The sequence below is a fragment of the Fonsecaea multimorphosa genome (genome assembly GCF_000836435.1).
Source record: "Fonsecaea multimorphosa CBS 102226 unplaced genomic scaffold supercont1.17, whole genome shotgun sequence".
In the NCBI taxonomy this organism is placed as follows: domain Eukaryota; kingdom Fungi; phylum Ascomycota; class Eurotiomycetes; order Chaetothyriales; family Herpotrichiellaceae; genus Fonsecaea; species Fonsecaea multimorphosa.
Window position 1 is genome coordinate 62,591 of NW_015971651.1, and position 14,281 is coordinate 76,871.

The window sequence follows — 14,281 nt, forward strand, 5'->3', positions numbered from 1 at the left end:
GTTTGTCCTAGCTCTACCGGTTTCACCGGAATAACCCCCAGGACGGATGTTGGTATGTTCCCGATGACGGGGTAAGTGCATGAAGTTCTTCGCTAGTCGTCCGGGGTTTGAGCTATGACTGACCTACTCGTATACAGCGTACATGACTCGGGGATGAGCCTAATGTTATCCCTAGGTAGTAGGTTGGATTTCCCCGGCGCAAGGCTGAGATGCAGCCTGATGATGATGCGGAGAAATATACATCTCCGCTGGGCTGACGGACCTCGGCTGGGGACCCCCTCATCAGCCTTCCACATCAGAAGTCCGGCAGGTACTATTTGGATATATGTTCCTCGGCCGTCAAAGAAATTGGCCAGGTTTTGCCCCTAACCCCTTCGCAAACCACAAGTCAGACCAAATTCGGACCAGCAACAATGGCTCAGCTTCAAGGGAAAGTCATCGCCATCACCGGAGGGGCATCGGGAATTGGCGCAGCCACGGCCCTGGAGTGTGCCGCGAGAGGAGCGGCAGGACTATCGCTGTGCGACATCAACGAGGAAGCATTGAAAAAGGTGGTGGACCAAATACAGGCGAAAGGGGTCAAAGTGACAGGAAGACGTGTCGACGTCGCAGATTCGGATCAGGTTGACGCCTGGATAGCCGACACGGTCAAGGAGTTTGGCAGGTTGGACGGCGCCGCCAACATTGCGGGCGTCGAGACAAAACCGGGCGGCAAAATCTTTGCCAACATCGTCGACATCACCAACGACCATTGGGACTTTATCATGAAAGTCAACCTCACCGGCCTCTTTTACTGCCTCCGGGCCGAACTACGCGCCATGGACCGGGGCGGCTCGATCCTTAATGTCGCAAGTTTGGCCGGCGTCATGGGTCGTCCTGGCATTGGCGCCTACTCGACCAGCAAGCACGGCGTCGTCGGCTTGACGAGAACCGCAGCCAAGGAAGTCGGCGAGCGCGGCATCAGAGTCAATGCTCTTTGCCCGTAAGTGGTCTCCCCCCCTTTTTCTATTCTGCTCGAGTCGAATTTTTTGTCATGTCCAACTCCCAGGGGCTAACTGCCGTCCTTTCAAAAGTGGTCCTATAGAGACACCCATGCTGGAAAGGTTGCTGACCGATGGTGGTTCGTCGGAGCGCCCAGTCACAAACACGTACAAGACCTTGCCTCTGCAGCGCTTGGGAACTGCCCAAGACATGGCAAAGACCATTTGTTTCGTCCTGAGCGACGATTCAAGCTACACGACAGGAGCAGCATTCTCTGCAGATGGCGGTGTCGCCTGCTAGTTAGAAAAGAATATTTGACCCTTTTGCAGCATATCATTCTCTTCTTCTCCCTGTTTGTCTCTGCAGCTTTGTCTAACCCAGGCGTCTTCTACCCCTGGATCTCGAGAAGGGCGCCACCATTCGCGGGGACGTTGTTCCCATTGATCCACCTGCTCTCCTCGCTTGCAAGAAAGGCGACAATACCCGCGATATCGTCGACCTCGCCCATCCTCTTCTCCGCCGTGTTCTTGCTCACCAGTGCTGGAATGTACCCATCCGGAAGCATGCCCTGCTGGAGGGGAACCCTCAGCAAGTCCGTCATGACTGGACCCACAGACACAGAGTTGACGGTGATGCCGTGCTTGGCCGAGAAGATCAGGGCTAGGCTCCTCGTGAAGCTGTCTAGCGCGGCCTTGGACGCCCCGTAGCAGACCGCAGGGTCCGCATTCGGCGCCTTGGAAGCGGTGCTGCCGATCATGACGACGCGACCACCTCGGGGGATGTAGGGCAGGGCTGTGAGGAAAAGCTGCACGGGAGCCCACGCGTTCCCGGTCATGAGGTTGTCAAAGAGCTCCTTGGTAGCCGTGGCTATGGGCGCTACAATGGTCGGATTGACATAAGCGGCGTTGCATACGATGATGTCGATGGTTTGAGTCGAGAGATCCCGGAGCACTCTGGGCACCAGATCGGAGGCAAAGCTTGGTGACAACACATCGGCCTGGATCGCGGTGGCGGTGATGTTCGGGTTGATTTTGCCAATTGCTGCCAGAGTCTCTTCCGCGGCCGACGAGTTCCCGGCGTGTGTGATGGTGATCTTGGAAATGCCTTTGGTCGCGAAGTGGATCGCGATGCCACGGCCTATGCCTCGTGACCCGCCCGTGACCAGGGCGACTTTCCCAGCCAGGGGCGCGGGAACTGTACTCGTTGACATTTCTCCAGGCGGGAGGCTCGATAGAACGCTTTTTATTTCGTCCCCGCTCTCTGTGTTGCTGAGAAGAGGAGCCGCAGCCAGCTCAGGCTGTTACTTTTCCGTTCATTTATACTTGAGAGTTCAGGGATAATACGGGTGGCTACTTCATACCAGTCCGTCATCTGGGATTTCTTCTTATGGCTAAAGCATAGGTTGCAAAACCCCATCACGGCATAGTTGAAGTCCGGAGGCAGTTTGGGTTTCATTGAAATCGGCTCGAGTAAGAAGAGTGACGCATGTAAGATCTTGCCGTGTAAGAAGGGAAAAACGTGCTAGATACCTAGTGAAGTCGAAGCTAAATGGGTGGGACAAAACTTGTGACAGAACACGGGCAAGAGCATTAATTCCACGAGCGTGTACACACAGGGCGCTTTGAGCTTAACCATTAGCCATATTACCCACTGGATGAGAAGGAGATCAAGGCCCCCAACGAAACAACCTCGAACTCCAACCCGTCTTGGCCAAACTCGGAGTCCGTTCTTGTGGACGCGAGTCGCCAGGACTACTTTATATTGCCCGATTCGGCAGTACGATACTAGTGAAGCCGCACTTTCAGACAATGCAGATTGCCATGCACGATTGTGGGTTGCACCGTGGAAATGTGGAACGAATGAGGAATAGTCCAAGGTCTACCCTTTCAAGATACGCAAACGTGTGTTCGCCCGGTTTGGTTCCTGCTCTGATAGCCACAAGCAAGGCGGGAGACTCCCAGGGATGCTGTTTCTGTGCCGGTCTTTGTCACCGTATCTTCCCTCTGCCTCCCTCATGGAGATATCCTGGCTCAGAGCCAGTACCAGAGCCTTGCGCCAAGTATCTCCATTCAGGCCACTGGATACCTACCTAGTACCTCGCTACCTACCTAGGTACCTAGGTAGGTTGGTAGTATTAGGCTTGCCGTATCTTCCCAGGACGGTATGGCGTGGGGCAGCTATCGATAAGCTTAAAGACTCCCCCACTCTGAGCCTTTGGGCGGCGCAGCTGGCAGGCCAAGTTGATGAGGGGTACAGCAACACATGAGAGCATCGTCGGTCGATGAGAGATAACCAGATCCATTATATCTGCTCCATCCAGACAACAGCTGCGACCCCGAAGCCTTCTTTCACCACAACTACTTGGTCAGCAACATGAACCGTGTCTGCACCCGCGCGCTCCTCCACAACACCCCTACCTCAACGCTTATCAAAGTGCCCACCCGTTGTTGGTTTCACCCAGAGCCACGAGCCTTTCAGAACAGCGCCCACGGCACGCATCGATTCATCTATAGATGGACCATTCAAGCGATCGGCACTCCCTTCGCTGTAGCCTACCTCTGTGAAAGGCTTTCGGAGAGGAGTGATGGCGAGAGCAGCTTCAAGCTTGGGCTACCCGACATTGATACGGGACTTTTGACCGAGCCGATTCGGATGAAGAGCCAGGTTTGGGGACATATGCGGGTAAACTGATGGACTGGGCTGTGGACATGTCAATTGATGTGTGGAGGGGACAGAGGAAGCCGCCGTCTTTGGGGCACAGTTCCAGACGTCTTCTGCCTTGCGGGTGGTTGGGTGCTGTATATTATGGACCTCACGCAGGTAGCGCCTTATTCAAGGACAATGAATTGCACAACCGTCACATTGGGCTAAGAATTGTTGTCTTTGACACAAGCTCGAATCCCCTTGACCCGGCGCATTCTCTGGAAGCACTCCAACGAGGATGCCACATCTTCATTACACTACCTCGACCAGACCAGCTGTGATGTGGACGGCATAAGGTACCTTTCCAACAATCTTTCTTCTCCTCCTGCCCGCCCTGAGTCTCCTCTTTTTGGCTTTTGCAAGTACCAACCTTTCCCGGGGTCCTGGGCTTCGATTGAGTAACGGTCCAAGCCCCGCCCACATCTCCGGCGGGTGCTCCGTTGCACTCTCACTGAGCTACCAACCTCGTCAAGAAATTCCACGGCGCTTTGCGACAGGCCTTGACCCTGCCGACGTTATTGGAGCCGACAATGTGTCAGATCATTGAGTGTGGAAGGGCCTGCTCCTCCGCAATAAGGCGGGGTATAAATGCCAAATGGTGATCCAAAGCAACAATGGCCTTTGCACAAATACACCTGGATCAGCGCATTCTCGCTCGGGCTTGCAGAAATTCAGATCTTACTACAAGGTTGATATCAGTCTGCAACCATGCCACGCGAAGACGTCGAGTTCAAAACGCAAGACGGCGTGACTCTACGAGGGTGGCTGTACACGCCGTCCGTACCAGCGCCCAACAGCGGGCTGCCGTGCATCGTCATGTGTCATGGCTTCGGCGCCGTCAAGGAGATGGGCATCGACGCGTTCGCCGAGCGCTTCACCACGACGATCCCAGTCTGCGCACTGGTCTATGACAATCGCAATCTCGGCGCGAGTGACGGCCTACCGCGGCAGGAAGTCATTCCAGCCTTGCAGTGCTCCGACTACAGCGACGCCATCACCTACGCGCAATCCAGACCCGAGGTCGACCCCAAAAGAGTCGCCGTTTGGGGCACAAGCTACAGTGGCGCCCATGTGCTTTCGGTCGCGGCTGTCGATCGTCGAGTGAAGGCGGTGATTAGCCAGGTACATACTTCCTGCTTTGCTACAGGCTGAGAAACGCCTGCATCCCCTCTCTTCCCCCCCTTCTCTATCTAACGGCAAACAAAACAGGTCATGGTCGCCGATGGATGGGCCAATTTCCATCGCCTCGTGCGGAACGACTTGGTCAAGGACATGGAGGCCATGTTTGAGAAAGGCAAGTCGGCGGCAGCCGCCCATTCAATCCACCAGGACTGGCTACTCACAACAAACAGACAGGCAGGGTCGTGCGAGAGGCGAAGCGCCCATGACCATCCAAAGCGTGTCGGCGAATCCCGAAAAGGAGCTCTGCGTCCTGCCCACGCCAGACAGCTGGGAGTACGTGTCAAGCTGGATCAAGAAGCTTCCGGGCGTGAATGCCAAGAACGAAGTGACGGTCCGAAGGTATGTGATACTCGTAGAATCGTGCCCAAAAAAAGGTGAAATGATATAAAGCTGATTCTGGGTGCCCTGGCCAGCATGGAAGCCTTCCGCGCGTACAATGCCTCGGGCTACATCCACCACATCTCGCCCACGCCGTTGCTCATGGTGATTGCCGACAAGGACGAGCTGACGCCCACGGACATCGCCATCGAGGCTTACTCGCGCGCCCGCGAGCCCAAGGAAATCTTCATCTTCCCCGGCGGCCATTATGCGGGCTACTTTGGCGAGGCGTTCGACAAGAGCACCGCCGTCCAGATCGAGTTCTGGAAGAAGCATCTGCTTGTGTAGAGTTCGGATAGAGTCGAGTGTCTGTACAATTTCGCCAGGTACTCGGTACGCTGGGGCTTATGGCAGTTGGCCGGCCCTCTTTTTCTCCTCGTAACAATACACGAAAAATCTTCTGTCAATGATTCGCAAGTCCAAGGCATCAAATTTCGTTTCACTAAGTCAGTCCACCCACTCTTAAGGCCACAGCCTGATGCTGCCTTGCGATTGAATTATCCCCTGAACATATCGTAGTAAGATTCACCCTAGATGCCCTCCAAAACTACAAAAGTCCGCGAGTCTTAGCTCTGTATATATGGGATTTCATACCGACAGGACGACTGAGCCGGGTTCTTGCCATGATCGACGTTACAGAAACCAGCCAAGAGGGGGGCCGGGAGACTTAGATATACGCAGTTCCAATTGTTAGATCTATCTACTGCTACTGAGTGCCAACTAGGAAATGGCGCGACCTCCGTCGACTTCGAGGTTGGTGCCGGTGACAAAACTCGACTCGTCACTCGCATAGTACACGACCGCATTGGCCACGTCAATGGGATCTGTCAGCCTTCCCAGGGGCACATTGCCAACAAACTTGGCCCTGTTCTCCGGTGTGTCGTCTGTGCCTGTAAAGCTCGACCAGAGGCCCGTCGCAGACAAGAGAGGGAGGACGCCATTGAATCGGATCTTGCTCGAGGCATATTCTGCCGCCAGGCCCTTGGTCGCGTTAAAGGCGGCACCCTTGGACGCATTATACCACACCAAGCCGCCACGTGGTCTGAGTGCGCCGATAGAAGCAATGTTCACCACGCTGCCGCCTTGCCCTTGTTCGATCATGGCCTGGACCACAGTTGGAACGGACCAGAAGATTGACCGGACATTGACGTCGAAACACCTGTCGTACTCATCCGCTGTGACTTGTAGTGTAGGCTTGTTTTTGTACGATGTGCCTGCGTTGTTGACAAGAACGTGGATTTGACCAAAGAGAGCTTTGGTTTCCTTGACCAGCTTTTCCCAGTCGCTGAGGAGTGTGACGTTCGTCTGGACAAATCTGAGGTTGCTGTGCAAAGATGCCACCTTTTCCCCAGCGTCAGTGTTGAGGTCTGCCACGACGACATTCGCGCCCTCCTCAGCAAAACGAAGCGCTATGGCCTTGCCGAAACCACTGGCAGCACCTGCTCCTAGCGTCAGCATCCTCTGGACACAAGTCTGGACCAAATGAGAGTCATACCTGTCACAATAGCCGTTTTGCCCTCGAGTCTGCCCATGGTGAAAAGACCTCTGAGAACAGACAGCGACGTTATTCTGCTTGCACTCCATGCCGACTGCTGCTCCGGGTCATGATATTAGTACATGTCACCCTCTGAGGGCCCCTTTTTCTTGCCATCTGATAATGCTCATTCGGTATGCAAGGCAATCCTGGATTGCGGCGGCTCCGATCACGCTTTTCCATCTACTATTGGAAAGCGGAGCGGAGTTCGAGTCGCCTAGCTCTCCCACGTATGTACCTTTCCCCACAGAAAGCAGTGGCTAGCCCGACCGTGAGGTGCACGACTCCCTTGTGAGACTTTTTCAGACAAAGTCTTCGGCGGAAGGGATGCATTGACCCGTGGGTTCCTATCGCACAAGACCGAAGTTCAAGGCCTGGAGCTCTGTGCCCGTGCTTTTGCTAATTTGCCCTGTGATTGACACTGGCAGATGCGCGTGGACCATCCGTCAAATACTGGGATTCTGTATCCATTCCCGGGACTTATAGACATGACCGTCAATGACCCATTAGTTGACCTCACATTCTTTAATGTCTTCGTTGTATCTCGGACAGATACAGAACTGATAGCGAGGAGAAAAGACTCCTTGGCTCAGGTGAAACTCTCCAGCGTCTTGTAGAATTTAAGCGAGAGGCCCCAGAGGTTCAACTTTTCGATCGTTTTCAGGGCGTTGCACTTGATTCGAGTATAATTTCTCTCGTCTTCAACATCGTTGGCGCCGTCCAGCGAAGCGCGACCCTGTCCTTTGGTTATCCACAGTTCGAGCGCACCGTTCTCGGCTCCATTTCGAGACCATGGTAAGCGGTCAAGCCTGACGGAGCCGTCGCAACTCCGGACTTGATTGCGGGGTTTCCTGATGGGGGTTTCGACAGTAGTATGAGCAATTTCGCCTCTGTCACTTGACGCAATTTCTTTTCGCATCTTGGGTCCAAACTTCACAAATGCTAGAAGGTACGCGTACGCGTCGAAAACTCTGAATGTCTCGCAGGGCGTGTAAACCGTACATTCCCGTGAGATGGCTATGATTGATGCAGCGTGGTAGGCAAGCCGTCTCGCATGAACCGCGTCGCTGGCGAATACCATCCGCAATCTGGTCTTGACCATATCAAGCTCTATGTCATTTGAGCTGGCAGAATTCTGGAAGACGTGTATCACCATTTCCATGAATTCTCGACGATTGTTGAGGCTGGCATGATGACTGATGAGACATGTAATGCTGATTGATCTTGTTAGTATATTGATCTCAGACCTGGATATTTGAACTTACTTCATGTGCACGAGATCGTCGTGTCGAGATGGTTGAGTCGCAGAGTCATGCAGTACTTTCAGACTTTGCAATAGAGACCTTCTGAGAGGCTTCTGAGATTCTGTAAGGGAGTCAGGTGCAAACAAATTCGAGATTGAGTTGTCCACCTCTTTCAAGTCCCAGAGAAGTCGGGATATAGTATGTGCGCAGCAACGTTTCCACCACGTTGACAGCTTATCTATGGTGGGTTTGCCGTTCAGCAGTTCCCGCAGCACCGGCCGAAACTGGGCGCCGTGAAGTGTATTCTCGGTGAGCAGCGCCATTGATGCCCACGCCCTGATAGAGTGAGCTTCCCACAGAGACTCGTTACAAGGCAGCCTGTCTGGAAGTTCTTGTAGGCTCACCACTCCCCGCTTTGTGGTTAAGCATGACAGACTGTTGTCGTATTCGAAAAGACACCATGCAAGCCTCTTTGCCATCTCGGTAGTTCGCCATTGTAACCATGCAGCTTCTAGTCGCGAGCTATCTTCAAGATCGAGTTCTGCAAGGTCGGGGACGCCGAGATTCCATGGATCGGTAGCATTCCTAGATCGATATACACCAGTTCTCCTGAGACTTAATACCAGGATTCCACGGAAATTGTCGGCACTCTCATGAATTGACGGTACCCCGACACCTAAGCCATACACTTGATGCAGCATGGATGCTGTGACAAAATCGATATTTTGATAGCTATCAGGTCCGAGCCGATACTATTCCACACAATTCGTCAGCTTTGACTCGTAGACGTTAGGATGGGGTGCTTACGGCCTTATTCAAATGTCGGAAACATATCTCAGCTAAGAGACTTGATTCTTCATCCAACCCTCTCTTCTTGTGGTAGCTTGTAGACCCTAAGCAGGCCAATGCTGCAATCAGGTGCGTAGGGCTCTTTGATATGTCCCACGTGGGTTTATGCATTACCGGCAAGTTTGGGTGAAATTCTGCAAAATAAATATTGACCATCTTTTCGAGATGCCGTATTGCAGCACTATATTGGGGGATGTTGATGTCTGACGGGAGCATCGTCTTGGAGAGAACGGCGCTGATGCTTTCGAGAAGAGTCGGCCCAGGGATTGACGGGCTTTGAAGAGGTCTCGTCTCAAGGTATGAGGACACGTTCGAACGTTGATCTACCGGGACTGGTGGGGAGAGGCCATCCACTGAGGATAGCGGAATCGTTGATGGCCTTTCTGCTACCGGGTGCTGTTGAGACTGCGGCAGACTAAGCTGAGCTGGTGAGTTACCTGACTGCCAGGCAGGATCTGGGTGTGGAAGCGCCGCCTGCATCAAGTAGGAATCCTGATCAAGGCCCAGCCAATCTATTCCCCACGGCGCAAAAGAGTCCCAATCGAAATCTTGGAGCCTGACATCTAGTTGCCTTGCAGAAGTGAGCGGCTGATTCATCAAGAGGCCGTGAGACTGCAAGTCAGTCAATGTCGAGTCAAATTGGTATGGCCCTCCTTGCGCTGGAGGCTCAGATGGGGATCTTGGCAGTTGAAAAGCATGGCTTGCAGGTTCAAAATCCGATGTCTGATACTGTGTATCGCGCAAAGGTATCATTTGTTGGTTTATTGGAGAGATTGGATCAGGCATTACCGCTGCATCGATCGCAACACTGGCAACAACCGAGCCAACGCTGCTGCTAGCAGAGCGTCCTCGGCCCACAAGAAGGCCAGGCCCATCAAGATATTCGTCGGTGGTGTTTTCCGGTGTGTCTGTGCCAGCAGGAGATAGCGGCACCGTCTCCCGACCATGCTGTACCGATCTAGATGTTTGCGTCGGATCCGCAACCTGTTCTGCTGGATGCTTCTGAAAACTGCAGAGTATACCCCTTGTCGAGCAGGCTTCGCACGGCGTCGACCGGGAGCATTTGAGCTTTTGTCGAATACAGTTCTCGCATGAAGTCCTTCGCCCGCCAGTGTTTTTGTTGGAAATGCCATGAACCATGCGGTCATGGCGCAGAAGAATATCTTTGCGCGCGAATGATTTGCCGCATCTTTGGCATTGGAAATTTTGCATTTGGGGACCTCTGAGTTTCGAGGACATTAGCACATCCCGGCGAGCAGCACTTGGATGCCAGGTTGAAGAATGGGGAACCTACTGCGAGTGAACCCGTTGATGTCGTTGCAGGTGTGTCTGCCTGGTTACTGTCATGCCGCAGATATTGCACTCAAAGCCTTTCTTGCCTCAGACAGTCAGCACCGAATGTTAGTCGCTTGTGAAGAAAAGGTCGCACCGATGCCTGCTCGCGTCCAGCCATGTTTGCAACCCAAAGAGTGCATCACAAACCAGCTAAAGAAGTCGATTCTCTGGTTTGGGAGTCCCCTCGCTGGGACATAATAGCTGTGAGGGGAATAGGTCAGCTATGGCAATCAGTTTCGCCCGCGATACCGAGTCAAACTTCGACTAAGTAGATTGAAAGAGCAGTCGTCGAGATAGCTCTCATTAAATCGAAGTATCAGGTACTGCATGCTGCCGCTTGGCTCGTATTTGGAAGACCCGGGGGGTGCGGAGAAGCCAGATATGTGATTTAGGCTACGGGCGCAATATGTAGGCACTCAGGCATATGTCAAGCGATCCCCGGGTGCCCGAGGCAGTGACATGTACAGGCTACGAGGCCTGGGCCATTGGCCCCCATAATCTGCTTTGCCCCTTGGCTGCTTCCCTCCAGCTTGGCTCCCCTCACTGCACATTCGTCAGCAGAATATATTGAGAAAGAGCTGCAGCCGGCACAAGCCTGCAAGCGAATTTATATATCTATGAGATTTTCTCAACCCTCGTCCTATTGACACCCTGACCCGCCATCAATGTTAAAGTCATTTCCTGTCACAAAGCTACTCGCATCGCTCATCAGGTATACTACTGCGCCCCCCAACTCTTCTGGCAGTGCCAATCGGTTCAGTATGTTGCTCCTTGCGAATCGCTCTTCCTGAGTCGGGTCTTTCTCCATTACCAATCGGAGCATCTTGGTCAGGAACGGCCTATCTCAGGGTAAGCGGGGCATAAAAATTCGCGGTACGATGAGCAGTCATACCCTGGACTGATACTGTTCATCCGAATGTTGTGCTTGGCCAGTTCTCCTGCGGCTTGTTTCACCAGGCCGATGACTGCATGTTTCGAACAAACATACGCCGTGGCAGTCTGCGGAGCCAACCCTCTGTGTCCTGCTGTTGAGGAGATGCAGATGATATTGCCGCCTGTCTTTTGCTTGATCATATGCTCAGCGCATATTTGCGCCGCTGAAAAAGTACCTATCAGCTGTACCTCTTATCAGCAACCCTTCCTTCGACATGACCGCGGGTATTCTCACGTTAACCGCATATGAATCGCTCAGATCTTGAGGTGTGTGCTCCAGAAATGGTTTGTTTGTCATGATTCCAGCGGCTGTGATGCTGTTTGACCTCTCAGTTCCATCTCAAGTTTGCGAAGGGGGAGTCGACTCACCAGCCATCAATTGAACCAAACTGTTTCGCGGCAAGGTCGATGGTCTCCCTCAGCGTCTCGTGGTCTCGAACATCGCATCTGTGGCTGTCAGACTCGACAATCAAAATATGAGCAAGCAGTCAAGCCTTACTTGTAATAGACGGCTTTGACATTGAAGTTCGAAAGTTCCTGAAACTCTTCATCGGGCTCATCATGGATGTCGATCGCTGCAACATTTGCACCGACTTCAGCCAGCGACCTCGCGAAATTGAGTCCCAGTCCTCGTCCACCTCCCGTCACGACCACCGTCTTGTCTGTCAGGAGGAATCTTTGCAAAACTGATCTTGGTGGCACTTGAATGCTTCCCATGGTGGAGATAATGCCGTACTCCCGGACGCTTTGTGTACATCCAAGGTCCGACGATGTGGTATTGGGCGTTAATGAATCTGCTCCCTTCTGACCCGGGAGACTTCAACATCTTTCATCTCCTCGGCCCCCATCACGCTATCCTCGCATGCCACATTCTTTGTCCGAAGAAACATGTTGCGGGTGTCCGGCGGGGCCTCCGTCCAGCTTCACCGTGGACGCACCAGTCCAGATCTCTTTCCCCCGCACAATACTGTCGCCCTGCCACTGCATCTTGTAGGATTCCCCTGATTCTAAACGACCCTGCAGTTTCTCTTCCGGGGTAATGTGGAGGGTACCCACGCGGGCTGAGCCTTGCAGACGACCTACACCGGAACTCCGGGCAGGGTCTACACGTCTCAATATACGACAGTCAAAGGTAATTCGGAAGGATAAAGACGATATGAGAGACCAGATTTGCATTGGTCTTTGCCTCTACCAATTTGCTCGCTCAAGTTGTACAACATCTTCCCAGGTGACAACCATGGGTTCTTTCAACGTCGGCCTCTTCCCTTCTTTGAAGGGCTATCCTCTCCAAATCTCGATCATGGTCACTTCTGCCATGGCTTTCCTTCTATTTGGCTACGACCAGGGCGTCCTGGGCGGCCTCATCACCACGCCCGAGCTACTAGGCGGACTCGGAGTGTCACCCAACAACGCAAATCTTCAGGGAACAATGGTTGCCATTTACGATATTGGCTGCTTTGTCGGTTCGGCCATCTGCGCTGTGGTCGGGCACAAACTAGGCCGTCGCATCTACATCGCCATTGGGTCCCTTCTGCTCATCGTTGGGGCGGGCATGCAAGCCGGTGCCAACGGACCTGGAACCCTTATTGGCGGCAGAGTTATAGGTGGCATCGGCATGGGTTTCACCACCGCCGCTGTACCCGTCTGGGTTGCCGAGTGCTCGCAGCCGCATGTGCGTGGCGGGCTGGTCACCACGCAGATCTCAATTGTGATTTTCGGCATTGTCATAGCGTACTGGCTTGACTATGGCACGATCGCGAACCTGTCGGGCCAAATCGTGTGGAGATTCCCGCTCGCGTTCCAGACAGTCTTTTGTGTACTGTGCTTGCTGGGCCTTCCTTTCCTCCCCGAGTCCCCTCGATATCTCTACTCTCATGGCCACATCGAAGACGCGGATCAGATTGTCGCCCCGATCTACTCAGTGCCACATCATCATCCCACTGTCGTCAACGTCCGCAGGGAGACCTTAGAAGCACTCGAGGCGGAGAAGGAGTATAAGATTCGTTGGCGAGACATTTTCTGGGACACGTCTAACTTGAACACGGCCTGGCGCGTGTGGCAGGGAGTCATCATCATGATTTTACAGCAGGCCGGAGGCCCCAACTTAATGGGATACTACGCGACACTGCTGTTCGAGCGCAGTTTAGGCATGAGCGAACACCAAGCGGCTCTGGCCTCGGGAGGGTCGTCCATGGTCATGTGGGGAGGCACCATTTTCTGTGCTCTGACCGTGGACCGACTCGGTCGACGCACGCTGTTCCTCGCAGGCGCCTTGACGCAGTTGCTCATGATGGTGCTGTACACGACGGGTCTGGGCGTTGGCAGCACGACTACTCTGCGCATGGCGACGGTGTGTATCTTCCTGTACAATTTCTGTTTCGGAGCCAGCTGGTGCAGCGTGCCGTTCACGTACATCCCGGAGATACTGCCTCTGCACGCCCGCGCGTTCGGCACCGCCATGGCCGTCGGCGTCGAGTGGCTCATGACCTTTATAATCGTCAAGGTTGGCCCCATTGGTATCTCGAATGTGGGGTGGAAGTTCTATCTCCTGTTCTGCGTCGGTCTCTCGCTGCAGGTCCTTTTTGCGCTCTTCTGCATCAAAGAAACCAAGGGAGTCCCTCTGGAGGAGGTCGACGCGCTGTTTGCAAAGAAGTCCGCCCGCAGTGAGCTTCGAGCCCGCTTGGCAGGCAGCACCATGCCAGAGACCAAGGAATCTCATGTTGTCGAGGTCGAGATGAACGAGAACGAGAAGAGCTCTGTTTAGAGAGAGTGGTTGCCGGGCAGAGAAGCCAAGGGGCAGATTATTGTTGTTCCATTCAACAGGAGTGGCCATCTCTTGGAAGCTCGAGAGCATGGAATGTCTACCTATATATGTATAGCCACAATGGGAACTATTCACCTTCGCAGCCAAGCATGTCCATGAAAGCCACGTAGGTCTGTATGTTCATTTTGCCTCGGTGTTGCACATGGCTTTAGCCTTAAGGACCCTTTAGGAGAGAAAAGGTAGGCGTTGGTTGGTCTGTGTTGTTGGCCAGTGTCATAGGTACGGTGCTGGGGGTCTATGAGATGGGTAACGGGGGTCTGGGTAACGAGGTCGATTCAGGGATACCTGTCAAAGCTTGGTGCAGTTGATGGGTTTATC

General features: G+C 53.5%; 7 protein-coding genes across 7 annotated transcripts; 3 read left to right on the forward strand and 4 right to left on the reverse strand.

Moving 5' to 3' along the window:
- Nucleotides 1-413: 413 nt before the first annotated feature.
- Z520_07932 (uncharacterized protein) lies at nt 414-1,281 on the forward strand (the record flags this gene model as incomplete). The annotated part of the gene is made up of 2 exons (XM_016778429.1): nt 414-982; nt 1,074-1,281. The coding sequence occupies 2 exons, from the start codon at nt 414-416 to the stop codon at nt 1,279-1,281; spliced, it is 777 nt and encodes a 258-aa protein (XP_016630277.1).
- Nucleotides 1,282-1,369: 88 nt separating this feature from the next.
- On the reverse strand, nt 1,370-2,191 carry Z520_07933 (uncharacterized protein; the record flags this gene model as incomplete). The annotated part of the gene is made up of 1 exon (XM_016778430.1): nt 1,370-2,191. The coding sequence occupies one exon, from the start codon at nt 2,189-2,191 to the stop codon at nt 1,370-1,372; it is 822 nt and encodes a 273-aa protein (XP_016630278.1).
- A 2,201-nt stretch (nt 2,192-4,392) lies between these two features.
- Z520_07934 (uncharacterized protein) lies at nt 4,393-5,532 on the forward strand (the record flags this gene model as incomplete). The annotated part of the gene is made up of 4 exons (XM_016778431.1): nt 4,393-4,806; nt 4,894-4,982; nt 5,041-5,205; nt 5,280-5,532. 4 exons carry the CDS (start codon nt 4,393-4,395, stop codon nt 5,530-5,532), a joined length of 921 nt encoding a protein of 306 aa, XP_016630279.1.
- A 432-nt stretch (nt 5,533-5,964) lies between these two features.
- Z520_07935 (uncharacterized protein) lies at nt 5,965-6,776 on the reverse strand (the record flags this gene model as incomplete). The annotated part of the gene is made up of 2 exons (XM_016778432.1): nt 5,965-6,683; nt 6,740-6,776. 2 exons carry the CDS (start codon nt 6,774-6,776, stop codon nt 5,965-5,967), a joined length of 756 nt encoding a protein of 251 aa, XP_016630280.1.
- Nucleotides 6,777-7,367: 591 nt separating this feature from the next.
- Nucleotides 7,368-9,657, reverse strand: Z520_07936 (uncharacterized protein; the record flags this gene model as incomplete). Its single annotated transcript, XM_016778433.1, has 3 exons — nt 7,368-7,992; nt 8,044-8,774; nt 8,830-9,657. 3 exons carry the CDS (start codon nt 9,655-9,657, stop codon nt 7,368-7,370), a joined length of 2,184 nt encoding a protein of 727 aa, XP_016630281.1.
- A 1,189-nt stretch (nt 9,658-10,846) lies between these two features.
- Nucleotides 10,847-11,856, reverse strand: Z520_07937 (uncharacterized protein; the record flags this gene model as incomplete). Its single annotated transcript, XM_016778434.1, has 5 exons — nt 10,847-11,045; nt 11,099-11,322; nt 11,375-11,456; nt 11,509-11,586; nt 11,639-11,856. The coding sequence occupies 5 exons, from the start codon at nt 11,854-11,856 to the stop codon at nt 10,847-10,849; spliced, it is 801 nt and encodes a 266-aa protein (XP_016630282.1).
- A 520-nt stretch (nt 11,857-12,376) lies between these two features.
- On the forward strand, nt 12,377-13,903 carry Z520_07938 (uncharacterized protein; the record flags this gene model as incomplete). Its single annotated transcript, XM_016778435.1, has 1 exon — nt 12,377-13,903. The coding sequence occupies one exon, from the start codon at nt 12,377-12,379 to the stop codon at nt 13,901-13,903; it is 1,527 nt and encodes a 508-aa protein (XP_016630283.1).
- Nucleotides 13,904-14,281: the final 378 nt, after the last annotated feature.